The sequence below is a fragment of the Solanum stenotomum genome, chromosome 8 (genome assembly GCF_019186545.1).
Source record: "Solanum stenotomum isolate F172 chromosome 8, ASM1918654v1, whole genome shotgun sequence".
In the NCBI taxonomy this organism is placed as follows: domain Eukaryota; kingdom Viridiplantae; phylum Streptophyta; class Magnoliopsida; order Solanales; family Solanaceae; genus Solanum; species Solanum stenotomum.
In genome coordinates this window covers 23418655-23443584 of record NC_064289.1, presented here as the reverse complement: position 1 = coordinate 23443584, position 24930 = coordinate 23418655, and the positions used below count along the sequence as shown (strand labels likewise).

Here is a 24930-nt window from a genome sequence, read left to right as displayed (position 1 = left end):
TGTCCATGTGGGACCTCCTATTATTATTGTTAATATTATTATTATTATTGTTGTTGTTGTTGTTGTTGTTAATATTATTGTTGTTCCGATAGACGTTGAGTGTTGAATTGTTGATCACTGCTAGGGAAATTGAAAATTATAACTTGTAAATGTAATGGCACGTGGGAGTATGGTCAATTGTTGTTGCTAGTGATTATATTTAAATGTTTTAATTTTTAGTATCTTATACTTTAATTTGGTCCTCATTTTTTTTTCTCATTCACATTGAAAAGAACATTTTAAAAACATAAAAATAAATCGATTTGAAGTTAAAAAAGTCGAATCAAATTGAACTAATTCAGTTCGATGTTTGGTGCATATTTTTTTAAAACAAAAAATTAAAGAATCAAATCGAACCGAAGAATCAAACGCTCAACCTACCATCATCTGCCTTGTCCCATTTAGATTTTGTTAAAAATGTGTTTTTAATCTGTCTTATTCAGCCCACTAAACCCTAATTTGCCACATTTCTATTCTTAATAATTTCACTCCTCGCCTCATCTTGAAAGTATATCCGTTCAGGACAAGTTTGAGAAATGTTAATATCCGAGAGGGTCACATTGGAGACAATTTTGAACATTCAAGGAACCATATTATTGNTTGTATGTTTAAATATTTGCCATATATGGAAATGTGACATTCTTTTTGGGACTGATCAAAAAGGAAATGTTGCCACATAAAATGGAACGGAGGGAGTAGAATAATATAACAATGCTCATTCCATTCCTATTTAGTTGTCATTATTTTAGATTTTACTTTCTTTAAGAAACTGAATAAATTTATCAATCTATCCTTATTCATTGTTCTCTTTTATTTAAGTCAAAATTTCAACATGCGTTAATTTTGTGAAATGACAAATATTAAGTAACATTCTATTTTAATAAAGACGACACGTAAATAAGAACGGAGAGATATTATTTTATTAATAGAAATACTAGGAGAATGAGTCTATTATTATATATATTTTAAAGACTCTCAATAAAGTAATATTAGAGAGGTACTACTAGAGTACTATAATATATCTCCGAAGACAATTCTCAAGTATGCCGTTTCTATCACTCTTCAATTTCCCGCAAAAAACTGATCCATTGACATGAAGCTGAAGATCTCAGACTAAGTTTACCCGACAACGACAAGATTTCTGCTTTCATCTTTGTCTGAGATCTTTACAGGTTCTCAATTCTTCCGATTTTCCATCTTAATGTCGATGTTTTACATTATATATACAGATGCTAATTCAGCTCTTCATTACTGAATCCTTCAATTAGATCTTTCTTGTTGATTTAGTTCTTTGATGTTTTTAGCACTTTTTTGATTGATTAATCCCTTTTTGTGCACCTATTTGCTAGTTCTAGGGTTTTGCGTTGGACAATTGATAATTGTGTTGTTGACTTTTCTCTAAATACAAGAATTTGTACACCTGTTTGGTACTTTTTGTTTGTAGTGGGAAGAAATTCTTATGTATATGCTATGGAGGAGTTGTTGTTAAATGAGGATCACTTTCGAGTTGAGCATTCCATTGGTAAAGTTTGGTATCTTCTCAGTTCTCAGTGGAATCCATAAATTGCCACAGTGGTTAGGTGGACAATTCAACCGTCAAAACATTTTAAATTGGTCCCAAGGGGAAAAAAACTAAGCTTTACTCCCGTACTAAATGGGTTCAGCATATGAATACTCAATATCCATTCTGCAGATTATGTGAACCTGTTTCATTCCAGTGCTTAATAATTAATCTTTTGGGTGACATAGGCGGGGGAGAGTTGCCAGGATTCTTGTGAGGATGAACTATAGGCTTTTGACAACTCTGATACTGAGTCTGCTGTCAGCCTGTCGCTCATTTGTTGATACATGACAATGTTTCTTCTTCTTTCTGTTGTTTTATTGAGGAAATAATCTTTGGATTGTTTTGCTTTTGATGCAGATTTCTGCTTTAAGTTCCACTACCAATCAGAATTAGGTGAACTTCTTTGCAATATACTAAGTTGCAGCCATCATTTTTGAGGGCAAATGATCATGCTTACTTGTTCTAATGAAAGTCTTGGATTCTGTTAGCTCTGAGAAAGATAAATATATTTGCCATGGGCGTAAGCTACTTGTCAGTTTCAGCATTCTGCACTGTTCTGAGCTATGTCGGACTCCAGTGTTGGATGGGAATTTCGGTTGAGAAACTAAAATCAGATGGGCTCATTGGGGAGAGCATTATCAACTTTGGGAATGAAAGCCGTGCACTAGAGAACCTTTTAGGTTCACATACAACAATTGCTCTGGGAGCCAATTTTGCAGTCAACGTATTTATACTGCTAGTTTTGTTTCTTAAGGTACTTACTCTTTGCACGTTGAGATGAATAGTTATGACTGATATTGTTACCATAGGCTGGGAAATTTCAAGCGATTATTAAGTTATTTCTTGTAAAGCTATGGGTAAATCAGCAAATAATGCTTGTTCTAATATAATGATTAATGCAGTTGGTCGGGTATTCAGTATCTTCGATATACCTGTGGATAATTCTTTATTGTTGTTTTTCCATCCACAAGGGCGATTCTTTTCTCATGATGGACATGGTTATGGTATGAGATTGACCATATTAGATTTATTCTAGCTTGTAATTTAGTTTTAGATAACACCTTTTTAAATAAGAGGGAATCATACTTGAATACATTTAAGCATATAAGTAATCCTAGCCAAATAAATTTCAATCATCCTGACATAACCTTGCAATCCTTACTCCTTAAATGTGACCCTGCCACTTATCCCCTCCTTTTTTTTCTAATAAAAAAAAAGGTAAAGTGATAGGGTCACATGTAACGACTGCAAGGTGGTGCCAGAATAAACCCTAACCATCTTATACAAACTAGTAGCTCTGGAGGTGAAGTGAAAGAGTGGAGCATGGTAGTTGCCTAAAAGACTCAAACCAAATAGTATTTAAGCCTTGAGGACAAGCTTTTGAAGGAGGGAGAACGAGACCTAGATGTTTCACAAATACTTTGTGGTAGGAAATGATGAGTTGCATTGAGAAAGTAGCAAATGAAGTTTTAGGTGTGTCTAAAATTTCTAAGGGGTTGTTTGGTTCACTGATAAGTTGATGCAAAGATGTTAATACAATGATTGAGATTTGTAATTCACGGATTATTTAGTGCATATGCATTTTTGTAGATGTTAGGATCGTTGTATTAAAAATAAGCACTACAATGTATGATTTAAAGCGCATGTTTGATTTTAAATTGATGAAACTCTTGTTTCCAATTATAACCTTGGAGCTTTCCATTAGGTGTAAAGAAGTGCTTTGGAAGGAGGGTATTTTTGTCATTTGGTTTGTTTTTATCTAAGTACTGCTAATCATTGTATGGTTATACCACATTGACTGTGATATAAAATAATACAATAATTATTATCTAAAATATAACACATTTTAAATATGCTGAATTTGAAATGGTAATCAAATGAAGTATAAAACAGTACAATTTTATACATGGATTATTCTTCGTAATACTTGTGGGTAAACATATCATGAGACCTCAACCACAACAATCACGACGGTGGCAGTGGAGTAAGGAGGTGCCAAGTTTTGTTAAAACAAAAAGAGAGTAGTGTAAGAAGTTATCAAAAACAGAAGATGGAGAAGTTTTTGAAAGGTATAAGAGAACAAAGAGAGAATTGAAGAAGGCGATTAGTGAAGCTTGACGTAAAGCCTTAAATAGATGACTTTAGAAAGTAAGTGATGTGACAAGATTCCTACTAAGCACCCAGGGGTCTAGCATAGTGGTCAATGAAATGAAAAGAAACCATGAGGTCTCATGTTCAAATCTCAGTGGGGATAAAAGTACTAGGTGATTTCGTCCAATCTGTGTAAGCCTTTGTAGAAAGAGTTACCTTGTACCTGTTGGTGGTAGGATAAGGATACATCAATTATTCTGTGGAATCAATCGAGGCAAGCACAAGAAGGCTTACCACTGTTGTTAAAAACTAGATGATTCCTAGTCTAGGAGTGTTTACAAGATCGCGGCCAAAGTACTATCACAAAGGCTCAAGGGTGTAATGGGCAAACTTGTTTTCAATCATCAAAATGCTTTCATTAAGGACAGACAGATCACAAATGTTGCTCTAATTGCCAATGAAGTTCTGGATTGGAGAATGAAAAATAAGGAACCCCGCATTCTATGCAAACTGGACATAGAAAAAGCTTTTGATCGACTCAATTGGTCACATCTCTTTTCCATTATCAGGCAAATGAGTTTTGGTGAAAGGTGGTTTAAATCGACTCAATTGGTCACATCTCTTACCACATAAGGGACTCAAACAAGGGGATCCTCTCTCTCCTTTTCTTTTTATCCTGGCAATGGAGGGCCTTAGTAATATGTCTGATAAGGCGAATCAACTGCGATGGCTGGATGGTTTTAATATTGGCACAAGGAACACTGTTAATGTTTCACACTTACTATATGTTGCTGACACCCTTGTATTTTGTGGAGCACATAGACTCAAGTTCTTTACCTAAATCTAACCCTACTCATCTTTGAATCACTTTTAGGCCTTCATACAAATATGTTAAAAAGTGTTATATACCCTGTTAATGAGGTTTTAGAGCACCCAAGGATGTAGCCTAGTGGTCAATGAAGTGGTTGAGAACCCTGAGATCTCAGGTTCAAAACTCAGCGGAGTGCAAAATATGAAGGCGAAGATATGTGGATGACCAAAGAAGGGACTACACCTTATGCAGTGAGTTTGTGGAGATCAATAAGGGACATGTGGGATGAAGTTAAGAGTAATGCAAGGATTAAAGTTGTAGATGGAAGCAAGACAAGATTTTGGAAAGATGAGTGGCATGAAAAGGGAAACCTGGAAGTTCTTTTCCCAGACATATACAATAGTTTTGGGACAACACAATACTATAGCAGAATGGACAAATCAGGGGTGGAGCTTCAGTTTCAGAAGACAATTCAATGACTGGGAAATAACAAGAGTGGCAGAATTTCTCAACAATGTGGAAGCTTTTAATGGGCTACAAACAGGGGAAGATGCTACGTGGTGGAAGGGAAATAGCAGAGGGGAATTCAAAGTTAACTCAGCCTACAAGTTGATGGATCAGACAAACCGACAAACATACAGTTGGCCATGGAAGCAAATATGGAGAAGCAAAATACCTCATAAAATCTCATGCTTCATATGGTTATTGGCCAAAGAAGCTGCTTTGACTTAAGATAACTTGAAGAAAAGAGGGATAACCTTATGCTCTAGTTTCTTTCTATGTGGGGAGGCATTAGCGACAGTGAACCATTTGTTCCTACACTGCAAGTATACCCAACAACTATGGAGGATTTTTTTGAATCTTAAAGGCATCTCCTGGACCATGCCCTAGAAGGTCTCAGAGGCTTTGAAGAGTTGGGAGGCAGCAGGGGTGAATGCAAAGGACAGAAACAGATGGAGAATTATCCCTGCTAGTATATGGTGGACTATTTGGAAAGAAAGGAATTCTAGGTGTTTTAAGAGCATAGAGAATGATGTCCAGAAAGTCAAGTTAAACTGCATTTTATTGTTTTGTTTTTGGTGTAATCAAGTATACTCCAATGACACTGTATCAGTAATTGATGTTTTAGACTCAATATAGACTGAAACAAGTGGAAAGGAGACATTTGTATATAATGGTTTCAGTATAACCCATGTACTGTTTTGTGATATAATACAAAGTTACCTATTTCAAAAAAAAAAAACACTAGGTGATTCTTTCCATTTGTCCTAGCCTTGGTGGATTGAGTTACCTGGTACCTGTTGCTGGTGGAGGTGGCATGTATTCCGTGGAATTAATCGAGGTGCGCGAAAGCTGGTCCGGACACCACGATCATCAAAAAAGAAGAGAGATTTTAGACCTAGAAGAACTTGCAAGACTTGTGGGTTTTACCACTGGCTCCCTTCCAACCACTTATCTTGGATTACTCCTAGGTGCCACATTTGGATCTACATCTATAAGGGAAGGGGTGATTGAGAAGTTTGAGAGAAGGTTGGCATCATGGCAGATGCAATATACATCAATGGATGGGCGATTGACACTGATTAACAACGTGTTAGACAAAATTCTAACTTACTACATGACACTATTTCCCATACCTAGCAACGTACTGAAGCAACTTGATAGGATCAGGAGGAATTTCCTATGAGAGGGTAACAACAAGGATCATAAGTTTCACTTGGTAAAGTGGTGCTGCCAAAACAATTGGGAGGATTGGGCATAAAAGATTTAGCTCTTCACAACGATTACTCATGATATGGTTATGGAGGTACACTCAAGTGGATCAAACTCTATGGAAGGAAGTAATCAAGGCAAAACATGGAGTCCAAAATCATTGGTGCTCCAAGCTGTCCAGATTCCAGATCCCCTCATGGTGTAGGCCTATGGAAGAGTATATGCAAGATTAAAGATGAGTTCTTTCAAATCACCAAGTTGGCAGCAGGTAATGGTATACATATTAGGTTTTGGAAGGATAGGTGGCTGGATAATATTATTCTGATGGAGGAATTCCCAAGTCTATATCAAATAGCGCGTGACCCTAATTCTTCCTTGCACAGAATAGGACAGACAACACCTTGAATGTACTTTTCAAAAGGAACCTACAAGATTGGGAAATCGAAGAAGTGGTCAACTTGTTTTTTAGGCTAGAAGGCCAGGTGATAAATGTCCGGAAGCAGACAAGTTATGGTGGGGCAGTGACAAGGATGGTAAATATTCAGTCAACGCAGATTATGCAAATTCATATGCTCCTAATGAATTGCTTGATAACTGGCCATGGAAGTTGATATGGAATGACTAAGCTCCCAACAGAGATCATATGCTCCAGCTGGATATCTCTCATGAAGTTTGCCTCACTCAAGACAACCTTANGCAGGTAATGGTATACATATTAGGTTTTGGAAGGATAGGTGGCTGGACAATATTATTCTGATGGAGGAATTCCCAAGTCTATATCAAATAGCGCGTGACCCTAATTCTTCCTTGCACAGAATAGGACAGACAACACCTTGAATGTACTTTTCAAAAGAAACCTACAAGATTGGGAAATTGAAGAAGTGGTCAACTTGTTTTTTAGGCTAGAAGGCCAGGTGATAAATGTCAGGAAGCAGACAAGTTATGGTGGGGCAGTGACAAGGATGGTAAATATTCAGTCAACCCAGATTATGCAAATTCATATGCTCCTAATGAATTGCTTGATAACTGGCCATGGAAGTTGATATGGAATGACTAAGCTCCCAACAGAGATCATATGCTTCAGTTGGATATCTCTCATGAACTTTGCCTCACTCAAGACAACCTTAAGAAAAGGAATTTTCAAATTGCCAATAGATATTACATGTGCCAACAGAACCTTGAGTACAACAACCGTCTATTTTTACATTGTACAGTCACTGCTTACTTAGAGTATGTTTTTGTATATATTTGGTATTAATTGGGTAATGCCACATAGTACCAAAGAGACCTTTGAATGCTGGTGCAATTGGAGAGTTGGTAAGGCCAACTCCAAATCACTCCCTTATGGCTAAAGTATCTTTTGTATCTATATAGTTGGCAGTCTTTCACCCATAGATTCACCTGAGAACTTTTTGAACTTCGTTAGCTCCCTGGTACTAGTTTAGTCTTTTTTGTGATTGAGCTAACAAAGTTTTGTTATTTTCCTAACTTTTGTACTATTCTGCATCTTCTTGATGCCAACAATGAAATTTCTTATTACTTCATAAAAAAAAACTAAATTTGAGAGGAGATAGTGTGATCAAACAGAGATGAAATTCCTACTTCAATCAATTTCTCAACAAAAATCACGAGGATAATTTTTTTGATTTTCATACTTATGTGGAGAAACGTTAGTAACACTTCATAGAATTAAGTGCTTATCTTGGGAGTGTGGGAAACTAAACATCAATCAAACAAGTAGATTTATTTCAAAGGAAACTCTGTCTTATTGAATTTATCTTTGGATTCCATCTGAAGCCTGAACTGCCACTACCACTTCTTTCAGCAAAATCGAAGTCCTTAGTACAATCAATTTCAGTATGCCGATTTTATTTGAAGAGACCTGGTCATCCAATTCACTCCATCGGACATGAACGATTCTGTAGTCAAAGCAACTTTATCACTTTAGACTCGACTTTTTCTTTAGCCTCTCGGCTTTGAGAAGCCGTGGCCCAGCAATGCTTTCTTAAAGCTTGTAATCTGTTCGACATAAGAACCAATCTCAAGCTGGATGATCCAAGGCCCTCTTACCAACTTGCTCCCGGTGACAATAGACACTACCTCATTTGGGTTGGAAACAATATAGTTGTCCATCGTATGGACACACAAGGTCAAAACATGTGTGTCAGGCTTTCCAGTCAAGTATAGTTGATAATCCCATTTTCAAATATGTATTTGAATAGATTCTCCTTTGATCTTTATCAGTCTTTGGATTGGCTTCAAAGGATTCTCTCTTATGGATTTGGCTTCTATTTAAGACTTTTTGGAATATAGAATCTAACTACTCTCCTGTCATGACCCAAGGTAGATCCTAGGTGTAATATGGCGTATAGGATCCCAAGAGGCCCCATACAAGCCACTTAGCATACATAAACAAGGTATAAGAAAATTGAAAGAGATAAAGAGAACATTTCAAATCACACAGTGTTATAAAAGTAATGCGGGAGTCTACAAAGTCTCATTTGCCATCTAATACATCAAGAGTGATCGGGACGTAACCCTGGCATCATGTACAATCTCTGATAAGGAAAAGACATAAATGAAATGAAACCGTCCTCGGATCCTAAGGACTCACCAAGTCTTCGAATGCTCTAAGTGTAGCTACTGGCCACGAGTGGAGGGAGAAAAGTCACCACGCCCAACATTAGGGAAAATGTAGGCAAGAGTATGCGTTAGTACAAATATGTATCAAGTATGATAGCCATGCATAAACATATAAAAGTCAAGTAAAAAGGGACCTTTACATGATAAGCAAAGACCAACTGAAACATGTGATAAAAGAGTTCGAAAACATAAGTCGTAAAAACAAGGTCAATGCATGTCAACATCATTAAAACATTTGTGAGATGCTTCCTTAAGTAACCTTGACTCATTAGTGTGGGAGAATACCTTTAACCAACATGTAAGACCATGTGAGCTATCAACACGGAATTCGGTGTCTACCCCACACCGAAAAGAGGTGTTCTCACTTGCCAAGGTAAGAACCATGAACTTCTAGCTTACGTGGATCCACTAGCTAAAAGTCTTATCTAGACAAATCCTATGTTGACACATAGTTTATGGGACATGGGTAATCACCACTTGTCCACTCGGTGCTAAGCATAACTCCCATAGAATATTCATTATTCTTAACTTTCCTTAACATTCATAAGACATGGGTAATCGCCTCTAGTCTTTGCATCATAGGTCATGGGTGCTTGCCTCATCATTAGAATAGCTCCTTAACTTTGATTCATTTTAGATGAGAAGACCTTTCAATTTTAGAATCCTTTATGTGAGAAAAACCTTTCACATTCATGCTTTCATGTGTATATGAGGAATCCTTTCACAACACAACAACAACATCAACATTGATACTTCACTCTCAAAGCATCCTTACAATGTTTACATCAACTTCATAAGAACATGCATGATTTCATAAACTCATCATTCATAGTTCAAAACCCACATTATATCATCATAACTTGGAAAACATGGGGCATGCATGGGTTCATGGGGAATCATCTTAAAACATGGAATTTACTCAATTCATGCATAAATGATATAATTCCATCAAATAAATCAATATACAAAGGAACCCATAACATAGAAGAAAACCCTAACTCAATTGGGGATTTTTAACTTTATAAATTGGAGAATTTAGGAACTCCATGGAGGAAAGGGCTCCATGGATGAAAACTATCATACCTTGATGCCAAAAGCTTGACTTCAATGGAGGAATTGGAGACTTGACTTGAAAACCCTAGCCTTCTTCTTCAACTTCTAGAGAGAAATATTTGGAGAGAGACTTGTTCTTCTTTTTAGGAATTGAGAGAATGATTTCACTTGGGGAAATTTGGGGGTAAAAACACTTATATATGCTTCAGGTGAAGGGTAAAATGACATAATATTAGGCTAGAATAATTAGGAAAAGACCCAAATGCCCTCATAAAAATAACTGCAGACTCCCATCGACAGCACAACCTACGGTCCGTTGGTCAGACCACGAACCGTACTGGTTGGCCGTCGATCGAGTTCAGAGACTATGGTCTTTGTTCCTCGACTGATGGGACCCACATACGGACCGTGGGTCTATTGACGGGCCGTGGGTCTCAACTTTTGATCCTTTTTTTTTTCTAAGTCGGGGACTCACCTACGAGACCTACCTACGACTCGTGCATTGGACGACGGACCGTTAAACATTTTTGGAAAACTGGACTGGCCAACCACGGGCCTACCTACAGTCCGTTGGTCAGACCACGGACCGTCGGTACTGGCACCAGGTTCTGAAGAAAGCTGAAATTTTCACCCTTTTTGAATCTGAGGTGTTACTCCTCCAACCTTGGTTTTTGAGGATTCCAGTTTGATCTATACCCAAAAACCCACATCTTATATTCAAAATTACTTGTTTTTAGCCGTCATGAATTCTGGCAGGGCTTTCATGAGGTATCTAATAAATCTGCTTCGTGTTGCTGGCGCACCTCTCCTAACTGTTGCCCATTTATCCTAGAATAATCTTTTAGGCTCAAGGGGAATACCAATAAAAAGAAAAGCATAATTGGATTGGAATCGATGACTTAAGCCTCTTTCTTAAGGGCCTTTAAAGACCGGCCATTGTCGAACGAGGGACTTCGCTTCACTGTCCTTCAAGAAAGCAAGTTCTCACAGTAAATTCTCATCCCATAGGCACATCTTGACTATGAAAAAAGGAGAGATAGGTCATGCGTACTTAAGGATGCAAAAATGGTTTGAGTTAGAGAAACATGTGATCAATCTGGTATGGGAGACTTATTTAAGTTATTTGTTATGTTACCAGATGCTGGGGAACAACTGGTGAAGTTTGACTCTATAATGGGAGTTTTTATTTTCTTCCTCTTGCTTTGCGCATGTTTCTTCTGTCCTTTATGAGCCTTTATGTTTGAGCTCCTGTGCTTTCCTAGCTCCTTTGTGAAGGGGCCAAGCTCATGTCATAGTGTGAGTTAGCTGAACTTTGCCACTAATTGGCTTAACTGTGCTATTGGCTCCAGAGGATCGAACCTAGTATGAGTTTGTTTGCTTTTGTTTATTCTTCTCTCCTCTTCAGACTAGGCTATATTCTCTTCTTGGGCCCACTATAGCATATTTGGGTTATTCGTGCAAAAGCCCACAAGTTTTGGTTCCCATTTTTCTGTCTGTTTTCTTTTTGGCCATTTTACTGTAAATTCAGTTCTTTAATTTGAGAAGAACTCCATGCCTGTCCAATTTGAAACTAAATTTGGCAGTTCACGTATCCACATGTCTCATACAGACTCTTTCAACCATTGCTCCTCTCAGCATGCTCACCTCATCTTCCTCCTTCCTTTGTAACTTTGATAGAATATCATAGTGAAGTGAGTTGACTATGAGTGGAAGGATGATTATTTTATCCACCACGAACAAAATCTAGCTAACATCTTCTTAGATCCAGTAATCGTTGCCTCATCAATCTCGATCATACCCCTAGCTTATTGTCAACATCTCTACATTGTGGGTGGAACACCTAAGATATAAAGTGAACCTACTAGTCTTGCCTATATCTTCTCTTCTTCAAATCCTTTCCTACTGCACCCCTTACTTTTTCAGTTTACCATAAGTCTGCTCTTTCATTCTACTATCTAACCTTTCTCTACTCAGTTCGTCGTTTGTGGCAATTTGATTGAAAGTAGCTTCCTTCTAGCTTCTCTATCCTTCTCTGAGGGCCTGTGCCGTTGATCCATCTATAGCAGACTCAAACCAACAGTCCTGTGTGAACCTCTCGAAGTTCCTGCTAACAATGTCTAGACCATTGGGCTCTATTGTCTGCTTCATAGGCCCAATGCCCCTTGTTATTCTCATAATATAGAGGCTTTATCTCCATGTTAGAGTGTTTTCAACTCATGCGTATGTTCTAGCTGTCAGCAGTGGGGCATCACTAGAGACGTCTCCACAAATAACATTAGTTTAACCCTCTGAAAATCAGGATCCACATACCGGGTCACAGTGTATGTAAGAATAGATAACTGATTTAGGCTTGCACCAAAACATTTACTGTTTTCTCTGTATTTCTTTTCAATATTGGGTGGATAAGCTGTGGTTCTAGGATTCTATTATTTATTCTTTGAGATGTAATTTGGACTCCTTTTATTGTAATCCAGATAGGAAGTATGTGGTTATAGTTTTGGGAAAGAATACATGTACCTCTTAGTCTGATCTTAAATTGATCTAGTTGATTTTCTACAGGGATTATGAGAATATTTGAATGATCATTGTATAATGTATTTGCGTTTGGTCAAAATATATTAAAATACCGGTGGGAAGATGTGAAAAGGGTGTAAAGATATCACATCAAGTTGAAAATAGTATAATGTTATCATATATTAAGAATATGTTGACTTTGTGTTTGTAGAAAAATAATTTTCGGGGACGGATGAATGAGAAATTAGGTATAAAGGATGGGGAGGTGGAATATTTTCTTGATAACCTCTGAAAGGACGTCCTTTCAGCCTTATTGAATGTCTAACAAACTCTTTAACTTCTTCTTTTGGTTTCTTGGACATTTCTTCATGTAATGGCTAGAATGTCTCTGTGAATGTTTAAAATAGGACTTCTTAATGCTTCTAATGAAAGTTCATGGCAAATTAGGTACTCTTTGTGCACCTGAATCCTTTTCAAATATTATAGAGTACCTTTTACAACACAAGTTCTTTTCACAACTTTCTGCAGACTATATTCTTTGGAGATTTGCACTCGTCAGAAATCCGAAAGCTGGCTGAGCGTCTTATCAATTATGTTATTTCCAAGGTAAACATCTCAGTTACATGAATTAGGTGGTATCTAGAACCTTGATTATCTTTTTTCTTCTTTTCTTTCCTCTATTGTTATAATTCAAACTCTATACTTTGTGACCGATGTTAAGGAAAATTATGCAACATATAGTGTTGGCACGTGGCATTGTTTCCATTTGATTTTACTTGTTAAGATCTTTTGGCCACTTTAAATTGTTATATTGCTTGACATTGAATGGATGACTAAGTAAGCTGATGTGTGATGGTTACATTTTCCCCTTCTTGGAGCAATGCTGAACCAAGTGAGTATGAGTACTCGGTGGAACGAAACTAAAAAGATGGAAAGTGAGAGGAGTGAGGGGCCCCTCATTTAGAACTAGTTCATTGACAGTTTCTGGACAACTTGGTGAAAGATGTGAGCTTCAGCCTTCTTCAGAGTATTAGCACCTCTCAATTCTTGCTTTGCAAAACCTCCATAGTTGATCCACAGGGTTCTTCTTGTCGATGAATTGGACAAAATATAGTGTATACATTTTTGTAGGTCCATGATCTATAAGACTGAGTAAGGAAGGGAGAACCTGCATGAAGATAGGGAAATTATTTTGTTGGGCTTGGACTTGCTATATATGATGAATTTTAATACCATGGGGTCTTCTAAGTTTAGTAGTTGAAGATCTCAATTTTTTCTGATGATTTAACATTCTCTCATATGCTTTTCATTTTATATTGGAAACTTTTCCTTTGTTAGAATAATCATTGTACAAAGTCCACATCTGGTTCCGATATGAGATGCCTACATGAATGTTCAGAAACGTTTCAGGGTAACCACATATCACTGCTGTCTGATTGCGAAATTTGAAATGCCAACAACATGATATTGAACGAATAAATTTCCCAAGTTCAAGAATTTGATGTCTTGCGCATCCCTTAATCCTTAACCTTTGGTGGATTGGGAAGTTCACTTGAAGGTTGAAATATATAGTGTATCTTTCTCTCCAGGCAAAATGCAAGAATGGGAATAAATGGGTCTGAATCCAAACAGGTGGTAGCATTTACGTTATTTACATACCTTAAATGCCCACATCTTCTGATCGTATTATTTCTTGATTTCTTCAACCCCGTCTGTCATGTTTTCTGCATTCATTATCCCATCACTACCATACAGTCCCAAAACATCCTTTTCCTTAATCCCTATCTTTCTTGCTATCTACAGACCTAACATAGTTTCAATAAGACTAGTTACTGGAGCATAGGGACATATGGATATGGATGTGTCAATGCTAGATCTGGTTTTTGGTTGAAATTTGAATTGTTTCAAACTGTTGGTTTGATCAGATTGGATATGTCTTGTCATCGTGATCTTTCACTGAGAGGCGATTGCAGTAGTTCTGAATCACTTCCACAATGATCTAGAGCATTTCAAACTCTGCTTGAGACTCATAGCTCCATGTGTATCATTTGCTAAATTTGAAGTCTACATTCATGTTGCCCTCTATGCATGTAAACTTACACTAGTATGGTCAATGAAGTCATTCTCACATTCATGTTTCTCTTTAGTGGTTGTATTGGAAGTGTTTTAGTATACTGTCCACTGATAACTACTTACAGGGAACTTTTCTTCCGTTGGTTGTTCCACCTACGCTGTATCAAGCAGGCCTGTGGTCAACGTGGCTAGCTGTTCTTTGCTTTTTAAAGGTATCCACTGTTGTGTATTCTAAGCTATTGATATTGAGATTTAGTGTCTAACCTTGGATAAAATCTACATATATACAGATGTTTCAAGCTTTAGCTAGGGATCGACTTGAACGATTGAATGCCTCTCCTTCAGCTACTCCCTGGTCATATTTCCGGGTGTATTCTGCCTTATTGCTGGTTCTCTCAGCCAACTTACTCTGGTACTTCCTAGACCTAAGTCTGTTTGTTGTGCATTACATTATGCAGAGGTCATTCTTATTTGAAGATTGTATTTAGTTTTAAGGATGTAGAAGGTATTGCACGTGTGTTGTCTTTTGTATTTTCGAACTATTGCTGTTTTCGCAGCAATTGTGTCTCCATAGATACAAGTCTGAAGCTTTAATCCGTAATACCCTTCTATGCTTTGGGCAAATTTCACATGGGAGGTCTCTAGAATTAACACGGTCTATGCATGTCATATTGCTCACTATAACAGCAGCATAAAATCGAGTTCACCAACACCCAAAACTGATGGGACGGATATAAGAAGATGTGCGTGTAATTTCATGATAGCGAGGACCTCATGTCTGAAAGATAGAACAGAAATACTTATCAGAACAGGGGGAAAGATAGGAAGAGTGTTTCTTCTATAAAATTACCTAGAAATATGGAAGTTCAGATATTACGTCCTAGACCAAAAATCAATGGACACATCAGTCCAGATATAAGAAAAACAACCTAACTTTGACCTTATTTGGATGGAAGTAGCAATTACAAAAACAGTGAGAAAGGAACTGAATCCAAAGAGACTTAATTTGTTCCTTAATAAAGAAAATTTACCATTCACTTCATTCATGCAAGTACTCTGCAATGTATATTTTGCTAAACAAAGGGAGTAACCACAAAAGGGAAAATCAGTGATCTGTTTAGGAGTTTTTGGTCATTAAAGTCTTCCTTTCACATCTTCTGATTATACCTTTCTTGGCCTTTCGGCTAAGATCAAGTGTAGTAGTTGTTCACATCTTCTGATTTTCCACCCATTTAAGTCTAAACAATAACCATTTATCATTTAAATTCACTTACCTAGTTAAATAAACACATGCCTGGCCTCTTCTTCTTAGATTTTAAGAATTCAATTATTCTCCTGCTGTTTTCATCATAGTTTGTCTTTTTTCCATCACTTTCTGGCCATTTTAGCCATTGAGTAGTGTCCAGAAGCAACAAACCGAAAAAAGTATTTATACAAATAATATTTAAGAAAATATTAAATAAACTGATTATTGGTATTAGTCGAGGTGCGCACAAGCTAGCTCGAACACCACGGTTTATCAAAAAAAAAAAAGAAGAAACTTTGCTTCATCGCTTTAAGCAATGAATGGCTCACTTTTCACCACATTGGTTTAACTTCAGCTACCTGGTTGGGATAATAGTGAATATGTCCCTGGGTGTTCGATTCCAGACTTTTATGATATTAATGTTCATTGAGGGGGCCAAAAATAATATTCTCCGAATGGAGCGAGTTGGATTACAAGGTTTATCTCGTTACTGTGGCCGACTGCTGTCAGCTTTGGTGTAGCTGTAGTATCCGCCCCAGATTCATTCAAGCAAAACATGGTTCTTTTATTCGAGCATACGGAGGAATATTCTTAGTTCTTACTTGATTCAGTCATGCAGCTCCTTCTACAACCTCTTGTAATGTTCTCAAATAATCAGACTCAATCAACTCAATAAAACAGTGCCAGCCAAAATGGAATAACAAGTCCCATCAACAGACTTAATGAGTATTCAGCTAAAACAATCCAACAATGATTCAAATTAGAATGAAAACTGATGGAACAGTAACTAAAATAGGAATCATCTCCAAATTTGCTAAGTCCTTCAATACTCTCACGCCAAGAGAATCACATTGGCATACCTGAAAAAGATTAAACTCAATTTCAGGACCTCAATTAGGAAACATCCATTGTGATTCAATCACAAGAAGACCTGAAATGAGAAAAAGGAAGAAGATAGATGGGAAGAGGAAGAAGGATTTAGGAGAGAAAAGGGCAGAGAGCACGAGAGAGATGATCATACCAGTTTCATCCTTCCAACATCGAAAGGATTTGCTTATATATGTTGCCATGACAACCGTCCCTCCTCTTTAATGTGAGTCGTCAATTTCCAGTATCAACGACAACAACAACATACCAGTGTAGTCCCACACAGTGAGGTCTGGCGAGGGTAGAGTGTATGTAGACCTTACCTCTACTTCAGAGGTGAGGAAGAAAGGCTGTTTCCGATTGACCCCCGGTTCAAGGCAAAAACAATCTAGAAAAGACATAATGAAAGTACAATAGACAATAGATAGTAACAAAACAGCAGATAGGAACATAATAGTACTATAACAAAATAATACTACAAACAAACTACACGAAATAATAGATAGTCACAGAAATCGAAGAGCAAGAAAGTACAAGAGTAGTTGTACGACTACTGGTAAGGGGAACAAGGCAAAGCACTCCAACCTACTAGTATGGACAAAGTCCTACCTACTAACCTTTTACCCTAATTCGTGGCCTTCACACCTTCCTCTCTAAGGTCTAGTCTAATCACCTCTTCCCATTGCTTCTTTGGTCTACCTCTTCTGAATCCATCCATAACCAACCTCTCAAACCTCCACACTTGGGCATCCGTTCATATCCTCATCACATCCCCAAACCAAACCATCTCAACCTTCGCTTCCCGTTTAAATAAGCTCGCATTACTTTTTCTCAAAAAAAAAAAAAAAGCTCGCATTACCGTTAATCCTGTCCCTAATGACTCACCCACATGCCTTGTTTAGCTAGCAAATGCTTAGTCATTTCATTCTACCCTCCTTCAAAACATTCTTGCCCTCAAGGTTGTTGTTGAAGGCTTGGAGCTGAGCTATGGATTCAGGGAACTGGGCTTAATGAAGGACCAATCCTCCCTTGTGGCCTCTTCAGGTGCATGGTTCTCCCACTGTATTAAAACCTTAACTAGTGCATTATTCTCCTTGACCATGCGCCTTTGTAATATGGCGATGACCTTAACTAACATCTGGTCATCATCTCCCAGCAAGGGTAGCTGCTGCTGTGGGGTGACATTTGGTGCAATCCTCTTCTTGAGCAGTGAGACATGGAACAGAAGATGCATTATAGATATACTAGGTAGCAGTGTTATCAAAGGCGAAACGCAAAAAAGCTCTAAGGTCCGTTGGGGGCTTTAAGCGCAAAGCGCAAATAAAGAGTGGGCTTTAATGAAAAAAGGTGCAAAGGGAGAAAAAAATACAAATATATATGATTTAGTCCAAGACTGATAATTATAAACATGAATGACAAATACATGACCAAATAAATTGAATTTTTTTTTAATGATAAAGTGAAATATCAATTGTTTAGTGTCACCTCTTCAGAAGAGGCTCATTGGCAAGGAAAAGGTTGCCTTAGACCCTTGAGGATGACACTGAAGCGCACATAAAGTGAGGCGAAGCGCTCTACACATTTTGAGCCCCGCTTCAGGGCTTAAGCACGCTTAAAGTGTGCCTTTGACTACACTGCTAGGTAGTTTGAGCTTGTAAGTAACAATTCCTATTTTTGTTCCACCAGATAAGGACCGTAGTAATCAGTGAGAGAGGCTTTTGTGTGTTGGAGCTCTTGGAAAGTAGGGAAGTCCATTAAAGAGATCTGGTCATTGGTTCCTGCCCATATATTGTGGTGCTTATGGACAGAGGGGAACAAACGGTATTTTGATGGCATCCCAACTTCCATCTCTACTGTTAAGACTATCTGCTTAGTTAGCCTTTTTACTTGGGTCAACCTTTCCTCTGTAATGACTATTGATTCTTTCCTAGAATTTATCAGTTCCATAGATCTCTGTTAGACAACTTTTTTTTTTTTTTGGGTCTTCATGGGGGCTGATATTTTCTTTCTTTTGTAATCCTTGCATCTACTTGATGCATTTGCTTATGAGATCCTACTTATTCCATCAAAAGAAGTAGTTGTTTTGAGCATACAGCTTAACTGCGGAAATTGTGATAATAGGTCATTTGTATAAACATGAACCTATCATGGCAAATATAAGATATCTGAGAAACTTATCATAAAAGATAAATAGAGGACAACTTGGAGAACATCTAGTCACTCTGAATGAGCTATGCGAAGTATTCTATACAGACAAAGGAATATTAAATCACTGTCAGCATTTGCGTTAAAAAGAAAGAAAAATCAAAAGAAGATGACGACATGGAATTCAAAATTATTTTGTAAAAATAAGACGCATTTAAAAGAAGATTTTAAATCAAGAATTCATCCTTGACGTAAAGAAGATGTCGAGAGACTCACTATTAAAAGAAGAAACCACATTTCAGAATCTAATTTTTAGTATGAAAGCTGAGAAGATGAAATATACATCAAGTGAAGAATTGCCTTACAAGTGTAAAACTGGAATCTTCTCAGAAGAAAAAGATTAGTTGTGCTAGAATTCTCCATTTGAGAAAGTGAGTAATCTAGTTTCTATGTTAGGATAGAAAAATGAAGGAGAACACAACTTGAGCTATTTGTATAAGTAGTTTGTGTATGGCTTCTCTAATATGTTTTAAATATTTTATATTGTTCTACGACGTGGTGGATAGAAAACCCAATTTCTTGTTACCCTTCGGGGTGGTCCAGTGGTTTGGGCTTGGGACTTCCATGTTGGAGGTCTCGAGTTCGAAACCCCTTGCCAGCGAAAACAAGGGGTTTGCCTTCTGGGTCTAGCTTGTCGCACCGGCTTGCCTAGTGCGGGTTACCTCTCCTATGTGGTTTGCGAGCTATTGCATAGGAGCAGAGGTTTTACTCTGTGCGCACCTAAAGGGTAGCGGCTGCGGGTTTCCCTTGTCATAAAAAAAAAAAAACCAGTTTCTTGTTTGTCTTACTATTATTCATTCTTGATTCAACTTTATTACATTAAAATCCAACTCAGTTTCCGATTAGTATGTGATATTTTCCTAGAGACCAACCATTATGCTTTGATCCTTTGAATCCAAAAGAGTGAGAACAATATGAAAAAGTTGAGGATTGGCGAGGCACAAGTTGCGAGATTCGATAAAGAGGCGTAGATATTACAGAAAATGAAGTGGCAGGAAAAGGTAAATAAGTTAGCTCAAGAATCTCTGATATTTTGACAAATTTAAATTGTTTCTTAGATTCATACTTCTCAAGGAACTATAACCTTGAAAAATAATTGATATTGATCCAATTAGAAGTGAGACACAGAATGTGTTAGATATAATTACGAGCTTAGAACTAGATAATTTGGAAAAATTATTTGAATATATACAATAGAGTGATGAAAAACTAGAAGAACTTAGTCGAGAAGTGATTATAGAAAGAACAATCAACAACAAAGAATGAGAATCAGCAATTCAATCTAAGCGACTAATACTTTTTAATTTAGAATATTCTTCTTATATTTATCATTAAGGCTGTTAGAACTTAGAACTACCACAATTGTTTAACTCGCGAAGACGAAATCGGCAAAGAAATCATTTGTATCGGACCAAGAATTACAGACAGTGTGTAAAGTAATGGGTACCTACAACATGGAGAGTTACACGTCATAGTGGTGTACCAATTGCCACCCTAAGCCCATCAATGGTTGGATTTTCTACACTCTAGCCCCTGAGAGAATCCATTTCCCTCTCTGCTTCCCTTTCAAAACTTTCATTCCTTGGTTTGAGGCTTGGAATTGGTGGTGGCGTGCATCTTTGGGCATTTCCTTGGAGCCCTTTCTGCTCTTTTAGAGTTTGGAGTGTATATTCAAAAAAATTAGGTGTGTTTGAGTGAATGATCGAACTATAAGAGACCTTGGTCCATTAGGTCCCTTTTTTGATAGCTGAGAAATTCTCGAGAACCATTGATACACGGTTCAAAACTTGGTGCATAATGTGCCTGCTACTCTACCGTTCTCTTAAGTACCATGCTTTTATCTGTGGGCTGGGTTCAAACCCGTGACATGTGCCTAACCCACACATCGTTGTACTCTTACCACTAGACCAAAGCCCTGGAGGCATGGTCCATAATGGTCCCATTTTAGAATCATAAGAGGTATTTATTTAAACAAAGTTGATGTGTTGTTCGACTCTGTGTACGGGAACCAGATTATCAGTTTCTTTTGGTGGATGACATCTCAAGTGCTTTACGCACATTATCTGGTCTTTTGAAGACTTCTCTAACTACGATTTTTTTGTGTGCTTGCAGGATGAGGGCGTGCCTGATTGTATATAAAACAATAAGTTCATCCCTGTTTTTGTTATTGTTCTTTGAGCCTCTTAGCATAGCATTTGAGACGCTACAGGTACAGTACATTAGGAGGGTATATCTTCTATTTTTCTTTGACGCATGCTTTTGAATGTTTTTGACCTTTCCAAAAACATGTTAACGATTGCATTTTGTTTGCCAATCCTTCTCTACAGGCTATTCTTGTTCATGGATTTCAGCTGCTTGACATATATATCCATGACTCAGCAAATGATATTTCAAATAGTAGAATATCCAAGCTCTTTGACATATCTGCTGCAGGTAAGTTTTATGCTGGTAAATTTTGCTTTAGGTGGTCTGGTTGATTGAGTAATGAGGTTATGGTGATTTATTGGAGATGCACTGTGGCTTACTGAAGTGGATTTCGTGATCAATGTTCTGCATTCAAGATTTTTGTTTGATTTATCGACCCTTCTTCGAAATATTCTCACGAGCGGTGTGATCTTTTCCTTAATGAGGTTGATGCTCTTCGTTTTTGTCTGCCGTTCTCTTTTCCATTAGTAGTGAGATATTCTTCTTATATAACTGTTAAGATGTTCCACATCGGTAGAGGGATGGGAATTTGGTCTCCTTATATGGACTTGGACAAACCTCCCCTCATGAGCTAGCTTTTGGGGTTGAGTTAGGCCCAGGTGCCATATCTTTACATGGTATCAGTGCCAGGCCCATACCAATTTGTTGTTCACCGATAATGGGCCCCCATTTAGAAGTGCTCACGCTCCAGTTGAGGTCAGGGTGTGCGGGGAGTGTTAAGATGTCCCTCATCAGCAGAGGGATGAGAATTTGGTCTCCTTATATGGACTTGGACAAACCTCCCTCATGAGCTAGCTTTTGGGGTTGAGTTAGGTCCAAGTGTCATATCTTTACAATAACTTTACAAAGTTACTTTATTTAAGAAGTCATGTTTCTCTTTGAAGTTTCTAGTCAAATACTCCCTAATCATTGCTAATGAAGGATATATGTGCGTGTAAAAAAGACATTAAGGATATATATGTGCATCCTTTATTAATCTTGAGCTTGTCTGAATGTATATCCAGTTGAATGGATGTGGAAAGAGTTTCCTTTCTGCTTCTGTTCTATGGGTGGTTTCATGCGAAGTCTGTGGTTGAAAACACATCTTAATCGTCTTCCCTGTACCTTGTTCTTGCAGTATTGAAATATATAGGATATTTACTCAAATAAGAAATAATGATTCTCTTTTTGTCTTTAACCATCTCTGATCCTCATCTTATTCCTAAAAACCTCTTACAGGCTCATTTGGGGAATGGAAAGGCGTTCTTATTCGGAATATGGGTTTTCTCCTGGACATGATGACTCTGTTGATGGCCCTCGCTCATTATGTGCACATTTGGTGGCTTCATGGCATGGCATTTCACCTTGTGGATGCAATTCTTTTCCTAAATATCCGTGTAAATATTTATCTGTATGAATTAATGTAATCTCATAGTTTTTCAAATACCTCAGTTTCCCTCTTCTATCTAATGTTTAGTATATCCATGCACTGTTACTAAACTTTAATTCATTTTGAGCAGGCTTTATTAAGTGCCATTGTAAAACGGGTCAAAGGGTTTATTAAACTAAGAATAGCATTGGGAACTCTTCATGGTGCACTTCCTGATGCAACTTTGGAAGAGCTACAAACTTATGATGATGAATGTGCCATTTGCAGGGTATCTCTCTGCCCCTTTGAGATTCCTTGTTCTTATTCCATTTTCCTTTTTATTCGATTCTTTTTTTCTCTGAATATGTAAGCCTTTGATATGCTGGAAATGACAGGAACCGATGGCAAAGGCGAAAAAACTATCTTGTAATCATCTTTTCCATCTTGCATGCTTGAGATCTTGGTATGGCTTAGTCATTGCTTGAAATGTTTACTGGGTAGTGCAAATTGCAATCTTAGGAAAAATTCATATAAAAATATTGCAAAATAATTACAGGTTGGATCAAGGCTTAACTGAAAATTATTCATGTCCCACTTGCCGGAAGCCGTTGTTTATAGGAAGAAGCGAGAATGAGGTAAATCCTCAAACCGTAGATGTTCGGGGTGATGAGCTGCTTGCTCGTGAGATGAGTATGGGACTTGATCAGTTGAATCTTCCTGGTCATGCACTTCAAAATGAAGCTTCCCGTAATCAAATGCACAATCCTCTTGAAAGTAGTGATTGGAGGTCTGTTTTCTTGTATCATAGTCGGTGATTGCTTCTTACCCATTTGCCACTATTGATTTCAGCTAAACCAGCATCTGTTGTGGAATATTATATTGTGCCTGTTGCTGTTCTATCTAATATTTTGTAGAAGTTCTGAAGTGTAAAGAGGATAACTGACAGAAAATATTTGGTAAGACTGTCAAGAAAAGTCGTTTGAGAAGAAATGAATTCATAAAAGATTCATAAGAGTGAGATAATGGATATTCAAGAAGGAGCCTTCACAAGTGCGAGAAGCGGTGGTGATGATTGATATAAAGGATTTTCCCTGAACTGCCTGATTGCTTCAAGGATTTGCTTTGAGCCTTTACTTGTTTACTTTAGTTAGGGATGAGCTAGCCAATAAATGCAAGATGAGGTCCCATAGGACAAACCTTTTTAGCAATTTATATTGTCAACTGACGAAATTAGTGAGAGCTGAACAAAAGTTTGTGTTGTGGAGAAGCACCTCAGTAAGTGTTTTAGGATAAGTAGAAATAAACTAAAATACATACACTGCAAGTTTTTTCTTTGAGAATTGTAACTATATATATATAAGAAAACACTTAGGGGAGTGTTAACCATTTTTACTGCAGAAGAATAGATCAAAGTGATCTATTATACCTACAGACTACCTAACATATCTACCAGAGAATCTGTACTCTCTACATTGCTTTCTTTACACAAAATAAATCAAAAGGATACAATTCATCTTAACATTTTGCAATGAATTGTATTTATCTTCAAAAAATCTTGAGTTCCTCTCTTTCCGTATTGACCACCATATGCAAGCAGGGACCAACCTTCACCACTCTTTCTGTCTCACTGTGTCCCCCTTATTGTTCCAAGTTCTTAGCAGATCAGCAGAATTAGCATGCATAGTCTAACTAAGCCCCACCAAGTTAAGGAACAGAATCCACAATTGAGTAGTGAAAGGACAGTGTATAAACAGATGGCTGTTGGACTCTAAAGCTTTCCCACATAAAACACACCTAGAACATAACTGGAAGCCAGGCTTTCTTGAGTAAGGCAAACTTCTCTAGCAAGCAACCAGCCATGAAAAGCTCACAACCTTGGTAGGAACTTTTGCCTTCCAAATGCACTTCCATAGGCAATTCACAATGGGGTGGATTGTCTGTGAAAGGTTAAGATAAGCAGATTTAACAGTATAAATTCCATTCTTGTTTCTATTCCGGTAAAGAGAATCTTCTTCCTCCTTGAGACCTATGAAAGCAAGTAGCAAAAAGATCATTGATTCTTCCCAGATCCCAATCATTCAACCCTCTCCTGAAGATGATATTCCAGCCATTCAGTCCCCAAGCACTATCTAGTTTGATGTCAGGAAGTGATGCTATAGACAAAAACTCAGGAAATATATCTTTTAGTGGCCCATGACCTACCCATTTATCATGTCAAAATGAAGTCCTCCCATTGCCCACCCTTGTGTATCATCTGAAAAGAATCCCATAGTTGTCTGATAGCTTTCCAGATCCCTGTCACATGAGGGGTGTTGACTGGACTTGTACACCACTGATCTGTCTGGCTATATTTTTCACCAATGATTATTCTCCACAAGGGATTAAGTTCAGAACTATACCTGCACAACCACTTCATGATTAGGCTTTGATTATGTGCTTTTAAGTTCCTAAAACCTATGCCCCCTTCCTTCTTGCTAAGTAATGAGAGATTCCCAATTAACCAAGTGTGTGTTCCTCTTATCTATGTACGCTGTCATATGAAGTTTCTCCTTAAGTAT

At 37.6% G+C, this 24930-nt stretch overlaps 1 protein-coding gene and 1 pseudogene across 1 annotated transcript; both read left to right on the top strand.

Annotated features, from left to right (window-relative positions):
- Nucleotides 1–1013: 1013 nt before the first annotated feature.
- LOC125874865 (E3 ubiquitin protein ligase RIN2) lies at nucleotides 1014–23202 on the top strand. The gene is made up of 11 exons (XM_049555902.1): nucleotides 1014–1211; nucleotides 1961–2357; nucleotides 12957–13034; nucleotides 14627–14713; nucleotides 14792–14913; nucleotides 20932–21028; nucleotides 21147–21252; nucleotides 22243–22400; nucleotides 22524–22661; nucleotides 22768–22835; nucleotides 22929–23202. Exons 2-11 carry the CDS (start codon nucleotides 2118–2120, stop codon nucleotides 23185–23187), a joined length of 1353 nt encoding a protein of 450 aa, XP_049411859.1. The 5' UTR covers nucleotides 1014–1211; nucleotides 1961–2117; the 3' UTR covers nucleotides 23188–23202.
- Nucleotides 15665–15796, top strand: LOC125875329 (U2 spliceosomal RNA; annotated as a pseudogene).
- Nucleotides 23203–24930: the final 1728 nt, after the last annotated feature.

Excerpts from the sequence above, each read along its gene's own strand:
- LOC125874865 (XM_049555902.1), top strand. The coding sequence starts at position 2,118 with ATGGGCGTAAGCTACTTGTCAGTTTCAGCATTCTGCACTGTTCTGAGC. Across the intron at positions 2,358-12,956 it reads TGCTAGTTTTGTTTCTTAAG|ACTATATTCTTTGGAGATTT; the intron begins GTACTTACTCTT and ends AACTTTCTGCAG. Across the intron at positions 13,035-14,626 it reads TCAATTATGTTATTTCCAAG|GGAACTTTTCTTCCGTTGGT; the intron begins GTAAACATCTCA and ends AACTACTTACAG.